General features: G+C 42.9%; 1 protein-coding gene across 3 annotated transcripts in view; it reads left to right on the forward strand.

Annotated features, from left to right (window-relative positions):
* LOC120025022 (E3 ubiquitin-protein ligase NEDD4-like) overlaps positions 1 to 18,008 on the forward strand; it is a 44,399-nt gene that overhangs the window by 9,307 nt on the left and 17,084 nt on the right. The window contains exons 2-3 of one of the 3 annotated variants that reach the window (XM_038969452.1): positions 2,360 to 2,413; positions 5,155 to 5,199. Coding sequence is in view for 1 of the 3 variants with exons in the window: in XM_038969451.1 (XP_038825379.1) it covers positions 2,360 to 2,413 (54 nt within the window). In the remaining 2 variants the exon portion in view is untranslated. Of the gene's footprint in view, positions 1 to 2,359; positions 2,414 to 5,154; positions 5,200 to 5,617; positions 5,670 to 18,008 lie in introns of those variants that run through there. The other 2 variants (XM_038969451.1, XM_038969453.1) reach the window with 2 other exon arrangements.

Consider the following 18,008-nt stretch of genomic DNA (forward strand, 5'->3'; position numbering starts at 1 on the left):
CTTATATTGGGAGTAATGCCTGTTATATGTGCAAAAGTACTATCTGACAACTCGATGAAACCTTCACTCTTGCGCAGACATTTAGAAACAAAACATTCCAATTTGAAAAATAAGCCACAGGAGTTTTTTGAACAAGATTTAAGATGACTATAAAAGCAACAGATACCATTAATAAGAAGGGTCAAGAAGCGTCTTATATGGTGAACTACCGAATGGCTAGGACAGGCAAGCCCCATACTATTGTGGAGGACTTTATTCTTCCTGCTGCTGCAGATATGGCTGGGACAATGCTGGGGGAAAAGGCAATAAAAACAACACTGTTTCACAACATCAGTGACATGGCATGAGATGTTTTGAAACAATTACTGCTTCGCATACAAGCCAGTGAATTCTATGCGTTACAGCTGGATGAGTCAACAGACGTGGCGGGCCTGGCACAGCTCCTGGTATATGTCCGTTACGTTTATGGCGGGTCAATTAAGGAAGACATCCTCTTCTGGAAACAAGGACAACAGGAAAGGATATGTTTAAAGTACTGGACAGCTTTGTGACATCAAATAGACTTTGGTGGTCAAGATGTGTTGGTATCTGTACTAATGGCACAAAAGCCATGACAGGGAAACATAGTGGAGTGGTAATGCGCGTGCAAGCAGTTGCTCCCGACACCACTTGGGTACACTGCAGCATCCACCGAGAGGCACTTGCTGCCAAAGGAATGCCTGACCGCTTGAAAGACGATTTGGACACTACAGTGAAAATGGTTAACTTGGTTAAAGCAAGGCCCCTGAACTATTTTCTGCACTATGCAATGATATGGGCAGCGACCATGTAACGCTTTTACAACGTACAAAAGTGGGCTGGTTATCAAGGGGCAAAGTATTGACACTTTTTTTAAATTGATAGACGAGCTTAAAGTTTTCTTTTCTAACCTGAATGATCTGAATCTAGGATTACAGACTCCGCAACTATATTCAATGTGCGGGACAAAATTGAGGCTATGATTAACAAGTTGGAGCTCTTCTCTGTCTGCATTAACAAGGACAACACACAGGTCTTTCCATCATTGTAGGATTTTTTGTTTGCAAATGAACTCAAGTTTACGGACAAAGTCAAATGTGATATAGCGAAGCACCTGAGTGAGTTGGGTGCGCAATTCTGCATGTACTTTCCTGAAACGAATGACACAAACTGGATTCGTTATCCTTTTCATGCCCTGCCTCCAGTCTACTTACCAATATCTGAACGAGAGAGCCTCATCAAAATTGCAACAAGCGGTTCTGTGAAAATTGAATTTAATCAGAAGCCACTGCCAGATTTCTGGATTGGGCTGCGCTCAGAGTATCCTGCCTTGGCAAATCATGCTGTTAAGACACTGATGCCATTTGCAACCACGTACCTATGTGAGAGTGGATTTTCGGCCCTCACTAGCATGAAAACTAAATACAGGCACAGACTATGTGTGGAAAATGATTTGACTGAGACTCTCTCCAATACAACCCAACATTGCAGCGTTATGTGCATCCTTTCAAGCACACCCTTCTCATTAACCTGTGGTGCGTTATACACAGTTTTCGATTAACAAATAAGGTTTTATATTTAAGATGGTTAAATGAAGAGGAAAATTATTGATAATTATTTGTTCCCTGGTCCTATAAGAGCTCTGTCACTTCCCACGAGCAGGGTTGTGACACAAACTCACTCATTCTTATGTTTAATAAATGTATCGTTTAGTTTGTGTGTGTGGCAGGCTTACAATGATTGCAAAAAACAACATTTGAGAGTGTGCTGACACTGGTGCTAGAAGGGGGTACGCAGCTGGAGGTTGAATGTTTGAAGGGGTACAGGACTATAAAAAGTTTAGGAACCACTGGTCTAGACGATGTCGCCGGTGTTGATGTTCTTATTTCTATGTGGATTTTCTTTTGACTTTAATCAGTTTGCTTTGAATCTTCACCTAGTTGTGAGACCTCTTAGGAAATTGCTCAGGAGATGTTTCCACTGCCTCTCTGTGGGTGTTTGTGACAGAATTGCTATGCTGTATAGCCTAACTGTTTTCATGGTATGTGAGCTCTGAGCAACATGAGGTCAAATGTCATGTTTCCACATACCAACGCATTGTGTTGGCCACAACAGAGATGTTTAGAGGGTACACCCAATTCTAAAGAAACATTCAATTTGAACTTAGAAACCAATAGTAAACAGGTCGAGTTCTATACCTAATGAAGGTAAACGATTTGTTGTGATTGACAGATACTGGGGTTCTTCAGACTATACCATGTTGGGGAAATTAAGTTGTTGTTGATTTAATTTGTTGATGTTCTTGGACCCATTTATTGAAGTCGATTATTTTCTCTTTCAGGTTCATCCCAGGAAGCATCGGCTGTTGCTGGAGGTGTTTGATGAGAATCGTCTGGTAAGTCATTACGATATTCCTTCAGTATGTCCAGGCCTGTGGTTTTGACACTGCCACCACCGCTGCTGACTCACTTTACTGGAAGTGGAAATGATCTTGAAGGCACAGACATAGTGATAGTTATTATAATCCTGTACATATGTTTTACCGTTTAGCACTTTATGCATCTAGTCCCCCTATTTGGAGGTTCATAAGTATTTGGACAAATTCACTTATGTGTATTAAACTAATCCGAGGTTAAGTATTTGGTCCCATATTCCTAGCACGCAATGATGACATCAAGCTTGTGACTCTACAAACTTGTTGGATGCATTTGCAGTTTGTTTTGGTTGTGTTTCAGATTATGTTGTGCCAAATAGAAATGAATGGTAAGTAATGTATTATCATTTTGAAGTCACTTTTATTGTAAATAAGAATCGAATATGTTTCTGAACACTTCTACATCAACCCCTTACACTCGTGGAAATTGGCCTATATGGATACGGCCAAATTGAAATAAAGAACAATGAAAAGCATTTGCATGACCATGTTAGCAATTGAAAGAGAACACTTTGGAGATTATGGGGAAATGATCAAGCCAAAGGTGAGGACACAACAGTTCACCTGACACAAGACTGAATCCAAACATTACACTGTTGATTTTATGTGCATTTTACATTTACTGTACATTTTTCACAGCCTTTTTCAATAACGAAAATCTGAAAATACTCTGGATACATGCAGTAACATAATAAGAATATTCGTTGGCATTTTGGAGTAGGTGCAAGATATAAAAAAATTATTACAAGGGTTTGAATGAGAGGTCAGACTGGTGTTTCCAAGTGGCCACACACCACTCCAAACTGCACAGTTCCTAAGTCACTTCATTGCACTTTTATGATATAGTTCAAGGAAAGAGCCCTCAACTATAAGGTCCTTTTTTGAGCTCTCCTGGCTTTTCCATTGAGGAACTGAAGCAAGCACACTTGTAGTTGTTTGTTTGGAACACAGCCCTGTGTCCCAACTATCACACATTATGGTTGTATACGCAATCCGAAAACGTTCCATTTATAAATCGCAATCTGGGACAGAGGGCATCATTTGAAAGCTGATTCTATTGCCAACATGTTATAAAGTTGTAAAATATGATCTTAGTGTTAGGCTTTCAAAAGGCACTTCAGACGTTGTAATTTTGGTGCACAGAATGGAGTCATGGGTGCATTTAAGTGTGTGTTCTGCGGCAAATGTTCTTCACAATACGACAAACAGGCTCATTGTGTCCAGGACAACCCAGGGTATAACGCATGTCATCCTGTAACTGTGGATCAAACATATAATGATCATAAACGTTGATAATGTAAATGACATGAGTTTTCAGATATGAACATGTGAAGTGCACATTTGGACTGTTGAGTGTGTGGTTTGCTTGTATAACATCAAAGTTTAATCCTCAATGGTTCAACTTTCAGAACACATCAACGACTCCTGATTTACAGCATTATCCTCACTCAGACAACAAATGTGCAAAAGTAGCCCAATTACTGGGAGGGACGGGGGCATCTGCTTGTCTCGTGCAGCCCTGTGAACTGGAAAAGCTGAGCTCTGACGTCATGTGTAGCATGTTACTGTACAGCCACTGGTTTCCAATTTTGGCGCTTGTCAATTACAAAATCTGCCATTTTCAACAAGTGGAAAGGGTTATTGTGGATGAATGAATCGTGAATGAGAAAGTTACAAAGGCATAAATATAATACCCCCCAAAGTATGTATTGGGGGTATGATGTTTGTGCCTCTAACGTTCTCACTCATCATTATTCATGATTCATTCATGATTATCCATAATCATGGTAGCATCCACATTAATGCTGAAGTGTTCGGAAACATATTCTATTCTTATTTACAATGAAAGTGACTCCAGAATGACACAATACATTGTTTACCATTCATTTCTATTGGGAACAACATAATCTGAAACACAACCAAAACAAATTACAAATGCATCCAACAAGTTTGAAGAGTCACAAGTGTGATGTGGTCATTGCGTGCGAGGAATATGGGACCATGTATTACACTTTTCACTAATTTAATACAGAATTGAATTTGTCCAAATACTTGACACCTTCAAATGGGGGGACAAGATATATGAAGTGCTTTAATTTCTAAACGGTAAAATGGATATGTATGAAAATAAACTCAAATGAAAGGTAACATTTTGTGCTGTCGCCTCAAATTAAACATTTGAGCTCAAATCCAAAATGCTGGAGTATAGAGCCAAATTAAAAGTTTCAGCTTCACTGTGCAAAAAAGTATGTAGGGGAGTGTAAATGTGGTGTGTTATCACTTGATTCATTCTGACAATGGTCAGAATAACGTTTACTCCACGAATAGGACTAGTTTATATTCAAGTACGCCAACACTGACTAGGCCTACCTGTTTGTATTGCTACCTTCCAGGTGTATTTGGCTTTCATTTGGTTATTTCTGGTCTCTGTAATTGTCACATCCACATATTTTGAATGACCCAGTTACCTCTATTTCATGAGGTCTACTGACCAGCATCAAGCAGTGAATGCCAGTTGCACGTATGACCTACAATACATAAAGGATGGTATGTTTGTGTGCATGTTGCTGCCTCAGTCACATTTAGTCTAGATCTAGGTTGTTAGCATTGGTGTTTTGCCCAGAAGTACAGACCTTTGTTTTAACTTGTCATGAATACTATTATACCTTTTTTTAATAGCAATTTGTCTCCATTAAATCCAGGTATTGGAAATAGAATATCCCCTTGGGTCTTATTAAGAGTGAAAGGTAGGCTATCTGGTTCTGAATACATTAAACTAACTCAAGTATGACCAAGCAGTGATTTGTTTTAGTAGTGTTATGGTTTGCCAACGGCCACATAGCTGAATACTTATGTGGGGCTAACTAACCACAGCTCTGGCCTAGCTGCTGTTGATTGCATGGAGTGACAGGAGTACTGCTGACTGAGACCCAGGATAGTCTCCCTTTTAGTTCTAAGTGTGTAAAGTTGTGCAAACATGGGGCCTCGTCCAAACTTTAGGCCTGACTCAGACTTTCATGTAAATTATAATTTATTGATGTCAATAGATTTGCGCAGATCTTAACATACTGTACATGTATACAATATATCAGTGTTGATACTTTAGTGGCTCCTGAGATTTCCTGATACCCCCATGCCCATCACAGGTTGTTGTGGGAATAGTCACTATGTGGCACGTGGTGGGACGTGGGCACCCTGACTGCGTCAGTCTCAACTGGTGAGTCATTATCACATCCAGCCTGTGCCACTTTCATAGCATTACAGTATGGAACTGACCTGCTGCAGGCCAGGCTGACAGTAATGCCCCAGAATAGCCCCAGCCTCACACAATAGCTTTTGGTTGATATGGAGTGGAATGTCAATGACAGCATAGCGGGAATTAAACCAGCTACTGGCTGTTACACGAGGTGTCGAATGACAGGTGATGCCGCATATATCCCTTTGTTTTTCAAAGCTGCTTTATACATGAAATTAAGCTCTCTATAGTTGCATACTTATGTGCCGAGCTACTGAAGGAATGAAGTTTGTTTGTAGTAGGTGTGAATGTTTAAATGTTAAAATGAAGTTGGGATCGATCATGTTAAGAAAAATCGCCAAGCGATAAACACATTCTTTTGTTATTTTTTTCCTCCCACAAAATTCAAATCACAGTGCAGTTACCACAAAACATATTATTTTCTGTAGACGGTAGGCTATAAAGGCCTGGGGAAAGTTAGGAAGAGTCGAACTTTATGAATTTTTATTGTTTTAATGGAAAGTTACATGTTTTTCATTTGTCACATCCCTAGTTTGTAGATAATTTTTTATTACATTTTCCAGCCCTTTGTTCTTTTTCAGTTCTTCGTTTTTGTACAGTGCCATCAGCTGAAGCTTTCATGTCTTTATCCGCGCTTCAAAGTGCTGCCGAGGGACTCAAGCATTCAGTTATTGAGCTTGCTGACTTTTACAGTTTAATAACTACCAGTATCTTCCCTACATATTTCCCCGGCCACGGTGGTTTCCCCGTATGGATGCTATTCGTTTTTCTGCACCTTACATGTGGAACAATCTCCAAAACACCCTGAAATTGGGGGAATTGGTGCCTCTAGGGCTTTTCAGACTGCTGTTAGGGGACCCTTCATTAATGAAGTTATTTGTATTTTATGATTGCATTGTGTGTAAGGTTTTGTGTGGATTCGTTTTTTATGATGAACGTGTATATTGTGCTTTTTTGTATAGATATGTATATTTTTATCTACAGGGCTCATCTGTCACAATAGTAATACAAAAAAAGTGTGTGTGTCACCCATTCCTCAGTTTCATATAGAATTTTGCTGAAACTCATTCCTCTTGATTTCCTGTAATTCAATACCAGTGGGTAAAAATATGTGTGGGGGCACAGCGCAGGAGAAACATTAGAAGCATAGCTGCTGCTGGGAGCCAGTAGCGCCAGAGTCTTGAGTGCGTGACCTGAAACAGAAATGAACAGTTCTCCAGTCTGAGATGCCGAAGAGATTCCTGTGTTCTTGTTTCTAGTGAGGCGACCAGGAGGACTGGGGCTTTTGGAAGAGGCAGGGGGGTGTCGGACACGGTTTGTCTATATTTCAGAAGGCACAGTTGCAACAAGGCTGAGGTTTGGCTGGAATGGGAGTTCTGCCCTTTAAAGCCTTGGTGCAGTTCTCTGTGACTGGGTTGAGTTCAGCTCCATAAAGAGGCAGACCACTGGGGTTACTTCAGTCTGAGGGGCTTGTGCGTTTGGGTCGTGGTTCCACAGAAGAGTGCCTGACCTCCCCTGACTACTAGCCTTACAGAGCAGCCCTGAGAGGAATGTAGGTTGTCACCAGAGCTATTTTGGCTATGTGCAGCCGCTAATGATTGTAATCACAGAGCAGAACGGGACTCTGAGAAGTTGCATTGCCGCCGTTCGTTTTTCCTCCTCAGCAGGTCTCTTGCCATGCCACGCTCACTACTGTCTCCCAGGGATTAGAGCGTTAGACGAATGGCACGTCGGCTCCGCTTGCACTTTGCGTCGAGAAGAAGCAACACAGATCCTCTGTCAGAGAGCCTGAGCAGCCATGGTGAGGAGAGCGGTCTCTGTGTGTCAACCCGCAGCCCCACAGAGAGCCTAGCGCACAGCTCTGTCCAAATGAAGGTGATTCCAGGGCAGTTAGCCTTGGCTTTGCCTCCCCTGTCCCCGGAGTACGGTAATTTACAGCGCTACTCATCCGTATTTATACCCAAGGTGAACACCGGCAGCGTCAGCAAGAAGAGTACTCTGCAGATCTCCCTGCAGCCCCGTGGCAAGCTGAATGGAGAGCTGGAGAACAGCACTGAGGGCGGGGAGCCAGGGGTCGGCGAGGTGGGAGCAGGCAGTGGCTCAGACGGGTTATCCTGTAGCAGCAGCACGGCCAGCGACGCAGGCTACTGCAGCAGCAGCAGCATCTTTGAGCCAGAGCTCCCAGATCAGCGTAGGGCATCCCATGAGAGGAGTCTGCCCCGTAGGAAAGCCAGGGTCCCCCTGAGACGCTGCTCCTCCCTGGTCATATTTCCAAAGAGCCCCTGTAATACACCACCAGCCTCCCCGGTCAGCCCTGTGGCTCTACCCGCCCTGCCTCCAACCAGGGGCTCCTACCAGACTTCTCACCAGCTCCAGTTGTCCCCCAGTGAGCCCCCGCAGGAGGACGAGACGGGTACCTTGAAAGCGTCCATCGCCACGGCGATGAACGGCCTGCGACTCTCTAAGAGCAGCTTTCCGTCAGCGGAGTTCAGAGACGCCAGGCCCATGGTGCATTTTAACATTCCGCTTCCGGATAAACCTAAAGGTAAAATGGAGGAGTGTGAGAAGACTGACCACTCGGCTACCTTAGACCGACCGTGTCGCGACAAGGCCGACCACTCTGCAAATTTAGACCAACACTCCAGTGTGCTACTGCACTTTGCCCAACAGCGACCAATGTCTGGGAAGGCATCTATAAACAGAACAACAGTCAATGTTGAATGTCCTGAATCTCCAACCCAGGCCCCTCAGTCGGAGGGTGAATGTGGCCCTCGCCACATTAAGCTGTTTCGCAGCACCTCGGCTTGCTTTCTCCCCTCAACTAAACTTTCAGAGAGGAGCCACAGTGCTGGTCTCGCAGACAATGGAAATGGACAGGAAAACCATTGTCATCACGCCTTACAAAGGAGCTTTTCTCTGGAAGTCCCCTACCATAATACTGGTATTTCATGTCACGTTTCCAACCAAAAACTATCTAACTCTCCACATGTGCACATCCATGTGTCCCACGGCTATGGGGCAAGGGTCTCTAGCCCTGTCATTGATGTTAACACTAACCACAAAGGGGATCACATACAAAAGAGCCCTGCAAGAAAGACCATGGTGAGTTTTTTTCCTTCACTGGGTGAGGTAGGATAGGAGTTTAGCAAGGCTGAGAATAGAGAGAAATTAGGCCTATGCTTTGGCCAAATGAAGTAGAACGGGTGGTACATTTATTGGTTAACTTATAGAATTGATGTTTTCAACTGTAGTGTGATAGTGTATTGGCTCATTGTGGTTGGTCTGTATTTGTACCATTTCACTTCTAACCTCAATAAATAGAGATTGTGGTGTTCACTAAGTGGGCTATTTATGTTGTACTTATGTTCGTCACCCATAAGATGGCGTATCTGAAATGCTCCATTAGATTCCATTTTAAATATATTGTGCTGTTTAGTAAAGCAGTAAACCTACTCTCTAAGAGAGATGGCTGAGAGTTTGTGTGTAACTTTCAGTGATGTCCATTTGATAATGCTACCTCCTTAATTGCTCAGTCTGTACCCTACATGTTGCTCTGTTTACTTAGCCTTTGGGCTCCCTGCGAGCAAGCAGGAGCTAAGTTCAGTAACTGAGAAGACAGCTACAGCTAAGTCATGCGAGCCCAATGTGGACAAACATTCAAAGGTTTTCAGTTGTATAACAGTAAACCATTAACATACTTGCACCCAGAAAAATGCTAAAAGAGAAAGAAAAGAAAGCCTCCCTCATGCGATACTTGTCTGCGGCGGCCTTGTTTGTGTTTGTGTACACACGTGCTTTGGTTAAGAGGGGTTCTCTGTTTTTATTATTCTATTAACGCTTTGAGTAATCAGTTTAAGTATTTACCCCTGACTAAATTTAGTTGTGGGAAAAGCAAGGCCCCCCCCCCTCTCGCTATAAATAAAGCTCCTCTGAAATATTCCCCCCGACTCCAGATAGTCTGGCCCGCTGTTGCACTGGCCAGCCCTATGAATTCAAATTGAACAACGTGATACTAGAGTAACGCTCAGTTATGCCAGCCATCCGCAGGCCTGGGGATCATGTTATGTAGGTAGATGGTGTTTGGAGACGGAGCCTTTTACAGTAAAAGGATGGTGTGTTCCCTTCCTCGCGGGTCCCCCTGCTAGACCGTGTTTGTAAAGCATCATGTGTCAGTCCTTCTCCCTCTCTATCACTCATGTTCCCTCCCTCCCTTGCTCCATCTCCCTCTTTGCATTTAGCAGCTTGTCAAGTAAGAGCTGCACCAGCAATTAGCCAAAGCTGCTACCTTTATAACAGCTGAACTCTTATATAATCTCATTTAGGACATGAGATACCCTCCACTGCATACCTCTTACTTAAGCCCAGCAGGTCATAAGCATCTGTGCTCCTGTTTTATGACTTATTTTAATCCAGTGATTGCCTCTTAGTGAAGCTCCTCTGGAAACATAATCTGAATAACAGTTGCAAGACATGTTTATTACATTTATTCCACAGGACACTTTTGTTGACATTTTTGACTGGTATATTCTACTTTTATTAGCTCCAATCAGTACTGTTGCCAGGCAAGGACTTGTGCTATTTAAAGAGGGCTGACTGATGCCATATGTTCCTGTATTTTGACGCTGTTAGTTTCAAAGTAAGAGTTATCTCTGATGTAGAGAACTAGATACTCAAAACGCTGGTGTATGTGGAGCCTGTCAGTGGAGCGGGAAGAGAAGGTAGACAAAAGCGTGCTGCCAGAATTGTGCGTATGTGTTTTAGCCACGCGGTGAGAGCTTTGGAGTCAGAGGCGAGCCCTCATGGCCTCCACTGTGGCTACATCTCCTCCCTCCTTACTTACATTCTCTCTCTCTCTCCGTCTTTCCCACTATCTTCTTCCCTCTGCCTCTCTGTGTTCCTTGCCCATTTCTTGTGAGCTGACCAGATGCCTTTTGGACATTGACAAGGCTAAGTACCATCTTGATATGAGCCCTGATACCTCACTGAGCCTGATAAGTGACCATTTCTCCTGATCAGTCGATACACCTTAACCCCTATTTGAGCAAAAGAGTAGCAGCCCCAGAATCATGATCAGCAGCTCAGTGTTGTGGCCAAACACAGAGGATAAACAAGACACCAAGCACAAGAATGAAGGAAAGGAGAATGAGATGAATGACAGTCTCATAATGTAAACATTGAATCTCCCTAATCATGACGATCAGTCCCCAGGCAGTGAAGTTCAACAGAGCTCAAAGGTCATGCTCATTTTTTGCATCACATCTGAGTGTTGTCCTGGATGATGAAAGAATTACCTGCTTTTCCTTCCAAGGTCGTGTAAAGATACTGTACAGTAGCAGAGCTGTTGGCAAACAACACTGTTTTCCAGGACCAAGCTGGTTAACTACAGTAATCAGACTCTATCGATAATGAATAGCAGGTGACCGCATCTGTTGTTCCCTCTAATTTCTGCAGCACTGAGCAAATTTAAGGTCTGCTGAGAGCAAACTTCAATGTTGTGAAAATTCTGTGCAACTTCCGTTGTGAACACTGAGGTTGTACACCCTTTAATTTACTATTTTAATAGTGACCAGGTAGGCTACTGTGACTATTTGATAATCTAGCCCTACCAGGGTGGCCTACCATAAAAAAAACTATGAAGAAAAGGCATCACATAACATTTTAACATGGAAATAGCGGTTTTATCATTCAGCCTACAGAAGCAGCCAATGTGTGGTGTTCAATGTAGGCCTACATTCCTTGAGACTTTTGAAAAAAACATGCAAGCTTGACATTAACCTGTTTATCCACTTGTCCTTCAGACGAGGAGGTGACTGAACATTTTGTTTGATGCAAGAAACCACTTTACTTTATAAAATATATTATTATCCCCATACCGTTATTACAGAGAATCAGACAAATTATGCTACCCTCTGCCTATTGGCTACTTAGCTTATTCACGCCTGTTTTAAAATACAACACTGGCCATTTAAGACAAAAAAAAAGCTCTTTCCCTAACTCGCTTTTCAAAGATGACTAGAAAGGTTCACATTTTGTGCTCTTGTAGGAAGCAATCACTCCCACATTTCTGACTACAAATTAGCTATAAATTGGCTAATAAATCACTAACTAGCAAAGAATATGGCCAAATGTACACACGTGGCTACATGCAGCTCTCGCTTTGATCTCAAAACAAGCGCATAATAATCGTTCATGCTGTAAAACAGTCCAGTTCAATGTGAATGGCACAAATCCGTATATGGCAATGGTCGATTTGCATATAGGCCTACTGCATCTCTGATTGGTTATGGCGCACGTAGAGTGCAGGGCTGAGTCGTGCCTGCCAATGCAATAGAAATCCTACTCCGATGTGCTCTGCCAACAAAATCTCTTGCGTAGTTAGTTTTGCATACTAATTCTTGTGTAATTCATTATGTTGCATTGGAAGTGGCTATTCAATCACAATTCCCATAGTAAAGGCTAACGTTGATAGTGATAAATTACGGGGAGTTCTCTAGAAAGTTGAGTGAAGTTCTATCTCGCGCCTCTCTGTGCAGAGAGTTGCTTGGCAGTTCCGGGGGCACAGTTTAGAGGGAACATTGACCGCATGTATGTTTTTGTGTCCTTTTTTTGTTGCATCAGAGCACCAGAACAGATTTTTTTCTAAATTGCCTTAGTAAACCAAAATGATCTGTCAAAATTGTGTAATTTGTTCCCTCTGAACTCTTACCTTTTTTTTATCTGGCCTGGGATCTTATCGAGATCTGATGCAAAAATACAAATGTGTACAAGACCACTTGCCTTGATGGATTTAGCTTCAGTAGAGAGAATAAATACAAAGTGAGTAGAGAGTATGGATACAGTTTTTAAGATGGAAAAGGATTATGTGATTCGTCTTGTTTTCCATGTTGAGAGGCACTCTTAATGTCCATGGATGCGTGTATGGACGTTTGAGCAGTACAGTATGCCTGGCTGACCCAGTTTTTGTGCAAGCTGTGGTTTAGGGAGCTGCTACAGGAAGGGGTTTTGTTTTGTGGCTGCAGAGCAGGTGCATCCAGACCAGAGGACCCCGCATGCAGACCCAGCTCTGTCCACCTCTGAGGTGGTTTGTTGGCAGGAAGACTCCCTCCATGGAGGAGAAAATTGTCTTCTCCTGCACAGACCATTAACTTACTCCTTGCAGTTGAAACACTTGGCCAAGGCCATCCTTTCCCTTACATAACCATCACAACTGAGGCTTAAAAACAGAGGCTAATTGCAAAGCATTCTTCAACTTAATACATATATTTTTTTACATACCGGTAAGTGGATGTTTTATCTGATAAACCTCATCAAAACAAATCACTCTGGCCTTTCTCTACCCTATAATGGGAAAGGTCTGTTCAGTAGGAGCTGCACTTACTCAGAATTCTACACAGCTTTTTCATTGTTTTCTATTTTCTTTATTGAACTTATCTTTTTTTGAAGGACATTCTTTATGACAAGATAATATATCCACCACACCGGGGCTCCAGAGACCGAGAGAGAGAGAGAATTCCTCTACTTTGTGGTTTGACCTTAATTTTTAACATTTTATGTGTTTTCCTGAGAGAACCAGGGCATGGAAGAAGAGGAAGACTGAGTAATATAGTCTAGTACTTTCACATTTTGGATGGACTGTTTACTGCTCTGTTTTTGTAGAGGCCTTCATACATTTGTGTTTGAAAACCAGATCAGACAAGACAAGAAATCTACATTTAGAAAACAATATACCTTTTGAAGTGGACTAAATGTTTGCCTCTGCACATACAGTATGAACCTTGTTTCTCACCAGTTATAATAATTGTTTTATCCTTTATGTATCCCATTAAATTCTGAGATATTTGAATGACTGGTCAATTGGAGTGTATTTGAGCCAAGCTAGGTCATGGCAATAACAAATGTTCATGTTTTTTATTTTTGAGTGAAGAAATCCGAGATCTTACTTGACAGTTTGAAAGTTACCCATTTTTAAAATCCAAACTTATTTCACCAGCTGGAAACTGTTTTAAAAAATAGTTTTGTTCCAACAACAAAACCTCTAAGTTGGCTTACTTTTGCCTGGCTTTTTGTCTAGTGGCTTTGAATCCATCATACACTTCCTCTCTTTTTGAATACAATTACAATGCCGTACATCCAATATTTGGAAATAGAAATAATGATGATGACTTCGTAAAGATTTGAAAACTTGAGAAAATAACATTATCATTGCTATGACCTGGTCAGAAATACACTATATACAGTTGAAGTCGGAAGTTTACATACACTTGGTTTGGGATCATTAAAACTCATTTTTCAACCACTCCGCAAATTTCTTGTTAACAAACTATAGTTTTGGCAAGTCGGTTAGGACATCTACTTTGTGCATGACACAAGTAATTTTTCCAACAATTGTTTACAGACAGATTATTTCACTTATAATTCACTATCACAATTCCAGTGGGTCAGAAGTTTACATACACTAAGTTGACTGTGCCTTTAAACAGCTTGGGAAAATCCAGAAAAGGATGTCATGGCTTTAGAAGCTTCTGATAGGCTAATTTACATAATTTGAGTCAATTGGAGCTGTACCTGTGGATGTATTTCAAGGCCTACCTTCAAACGCGCAGTGCCTCTTTGCTTGACATCATGACAAATCAAAGGAAAAAAAGTCTGGTTTATCCTTGGGAGCAATTTCCAAATGCCTGAAGGTACCATATTCATCTGTACAAACAATTGTACGCAAGTATAAACACCATGGGACCACGCATCCGTCATACCGCTCAGGAAGGAGACGTGTTCTGTCTCTTAGAGATGAACATACTTTGGTGTGAAAAGTGCAAATCAATCCCAGAACAACATCAAAATACCTTGTGAAGATGCTGGAGGAAACGGGTACAAAAGTATCTATATCCACAGTAAAAACGAGTCCAATTTCGACACAACCTGAAAGGCCGCTCAGCAAGGAAAAAGCCACTGCTCCGTAACCACCATAAAAAAGCCAGACTGTGGTTTGCAACTGCACATGGGGACAAAGATCGTACTTTTTGGAGAACTGTCCTCTGGTCTGATGAAACAAAAATAGAACTGTTTGGTCATAATGACCATCGTTATGTTTGGAGGTAAAAGGGGGAGTCTTGCAAGCCGGAGAACACCATCCCAATCGTGAAGCACGGGGGTGGCAGCATCATGCTGTGGGGGTGCTTTGCTGCAGGAGGGATTGGTGCACTTCACAAAATAGAGGGCATCATGAGGCAGGAAAATTCTGTGGATATATTGAAGCAACATCTCAAGACATCAGTCAGGAAGTTAAAGCTTGGTCGCAAATGGGTCTTCCAAATGGACAATGACCCCAAGCATACTTCCAAAGTTGTGGCAAAATGGCTTAAGGACAACAAAGTCAAGGTATTGGAGTGGCCATCACAAAGCCCTGACCTCAATCCTATAGAACATTTGTGGGCAGACCTGAAAAGGCGTGTGCGAGCAAGGAGGCCTACAAACCTGACTCAGTTACATCAGCTCTGTCAGGAGGAATGGGCCAAAATTCACCCATCTTATTGTGGGAAGCTTGTGGAAGGCTACCCAAAATGTTTGACCCAAGTTAAACAATTTAAAGGCAATGCTACCAAATACTAATTGAGTGTATGTCTGACATTTCACATTCTTAAAATATAGTGTTGATCCTAACTGACCTAATGTCAGGAATTGTGAAAAACTGAGTTTAAATGTATTTGGCTAAGGTGTATGTAAACTTCCGACTTCAACTGTATACAAAAGTATGAGGACACGCTTAAAATGAGTGGATTAGGCTATTTCAGCAACACCCTTTTTCTGACACGTGTATAAAATCGAGCACACAGCCATGCAATCTCCATAGACAAACATTGGCAGTATATGGCCTTACTGAAGAGGTCAGTGACTTTCAATGTGGCACCGTCATAGGATGCCACCTTTCCAACAAGTCAGTTCATCAAATTTCTGCCCTGCTAGAGCTGCCCCAGTCAATTGTAAGTGCTGTTATTGTGAAGTGGAAACGTCTAGGAGCAATAACGGCTCAGCCGCGAAGTGTTAGGCCACACGAGCTCACAGAACATGACTGCTGAGTGCTGAAGCGTATAGTGCGAAATAATTGTGTGCCCTCGGTTGCAACACTCACTACCGAGTTCCAAACTACTTCTGGAAGCAAGGTCAGCACAAGAACTGTTCTTCGGAAACTTAATGAAATGGGTTTCCATGGCCGAGCAGCTGGAGACGAGACTAAGATCACTATGAGCAATGCCAAGCGTTGACTGGAATGGTGTCAAGCTCACTGCCATTGAACTCTGGAGCAGTGGAAACTCGTTCTCTGGTGTGATGAATCACGCTTCAACATCTGGCAGTCCGATGGGTTTGGCGGATGCCAGGAGAACGCTACCTGCCCGAATGCATAGTCCCAACTGTAAAGTTTTTTATGGTTCGGTCAAGGCCCATTAGTTCCAGTGAAGGGAAATCTTAACTCTACAACATACAATAACATTCTAGATTATTCTGCGCTTCCTTCTTCTTAGCAACAGTTGGGAAAGGCTCTTTACTGTTTCAGCATGACAATGCCCTGTGCACAAAGCAAAGTCCATACACAAATGGTTTGTCGATCGGTGTGGAAGAACTTTGACTGGCCTGCACAGAGCCCTGACCTCAATCCCATCGAACACCTTTGGGATGAATTGGAACGCCGACTTCGAGCCAGGCTTAATCGCCCAACATCAGTGCCCGACCTCACTAATGCTCTTGTGGCTGAATGGAAGCAAGTCCCCACAACAATGTTCCAACATCTAGTGGAAAGTCTTCCCAGAAGAGTAGAGGCTATTATTGCAGCAAAGGGGGGGACTAACTCCATATTATCAAATCAAATGTTATTAGTCACATGCTCCGAATACAACAGGTGTAGACCTTACAGTGAAATGCTTACTTACGAGCCCCTAACCAACAATGCAGTTTACAAAAATATGGATAAGAAATAAAAGTAACAAGTAATTGCAGAGCAGCAGTAAAATAACAATAGCAAGACTATATACAGGGGGGTACCAGTAGAGTCAATGTGCGGGGGCACCGGTTAGTTGAGGTAATATGTACATGTAGGTAGAGTTATTAAAGTGACTATGCATAGATCATAACAACAGAGAGAGAGCAAAGCAAATAGTTTGGGTAGCCATTTGATTAGGCGTTCAGGAGTCTTATGGCTTGGGGGAAGAAGCTGTTTAGAAGCCTCTTGGACCTAGAGTTGGCGCTCCGGTACCGCTTGCCGTGTGGTAGCAGAGATAACAGGTTATGACTAGGGTGGCTGGAGTCTTTGACAATTTTTAGGGCCTTCCTCTGACACCGCCGGTATAGAAGTCCTGGATGGCAGGAAGCTTGGCCCCAGTAGTGTACTGGGCCGTTCGCACTAACATCTGTAGTGCCTTGCGGTCGGAGGCCGAGCAGTTGCCATACCAGGCAGTGATGCAACCAGTGAGGATGCTCTCACTGGTGCAGCTGTAGAACCTTTTGAGGATCTGAGGACCCATGCCAAATCTTTTCAGTCTCCTGAAGGGGAATAGGTTTTGTCGTACCCTCTTCATGACTGTCTTGGTGTGTTAGTTTGTTGGTGATGTATACACCAAGAAACTTGAAGCTCTCAACCTGCTCCACTGCAGCCCCATCGATGAGAATGGCGGCGTGCTCTGTCCTCTTTTTCCTGTAGTCCACAATCATCTCCTTTGTCTTGATCACATTGAGGGAGAGGTTGTTGTCCTGGCACCACATGGCCAGGTCTCTGACCTCCATATAGGCTGTCTCATTGTTGTCGGTGTTCAGACCTACCATTGTTGTGTCATCGGCAAACTTAATGATGGTGTTGGAGTCGTGCCTGGCCGTTCAGTCATGAGTGAACAGGGAGTACAGGAGGGGACTGAGCACGTACCCCGGCGGGGCCCCTGTGTTGATGATCAGCGTGGTTGATGTTGTTACCTACCCTCACCACCTGGGGGTGGCCCGTCAGGAGGTCCAGGATCCAGTTGCAGAGAGAGGTGTTTAGTCCCAGTGTCCTTAGCTTATTGATGATCTTTGAGGGCACTATGGCGTTGAACGCTGAGCTGTAATCAATGAATAGCATTCTCACATAGGTGTTCCGTTTATCCAGGTGGAAAAGGGCAGTGTGGAGTGCAATAGAGATTGCATCATCTGTGATCTGTTGGTGCAGTACGCAAATTGGAATGGGTCTAGGATTTCTGGGTTAATGGTGTTGATGTGAACCATGACCAGCCTTTCAAAGCACTTCATGGCTACAGACGTGAGTGTTATGGGTCATTA

This window comes from Salvelinus namaycush, chromosome 30, assembly GCF_016432855.1.
Source record: "Salvelinus namaycush isolate Seneca chromosome 30, SaNama_1.0, whole genome shotgun sequence".
Taxonomy (NCBI): Eukaryota; Metazoa; Chordata; class Actinopteri; order Salmoniformes; family Salmonidae; genus Salvelinus; species Salvelinus namaycush.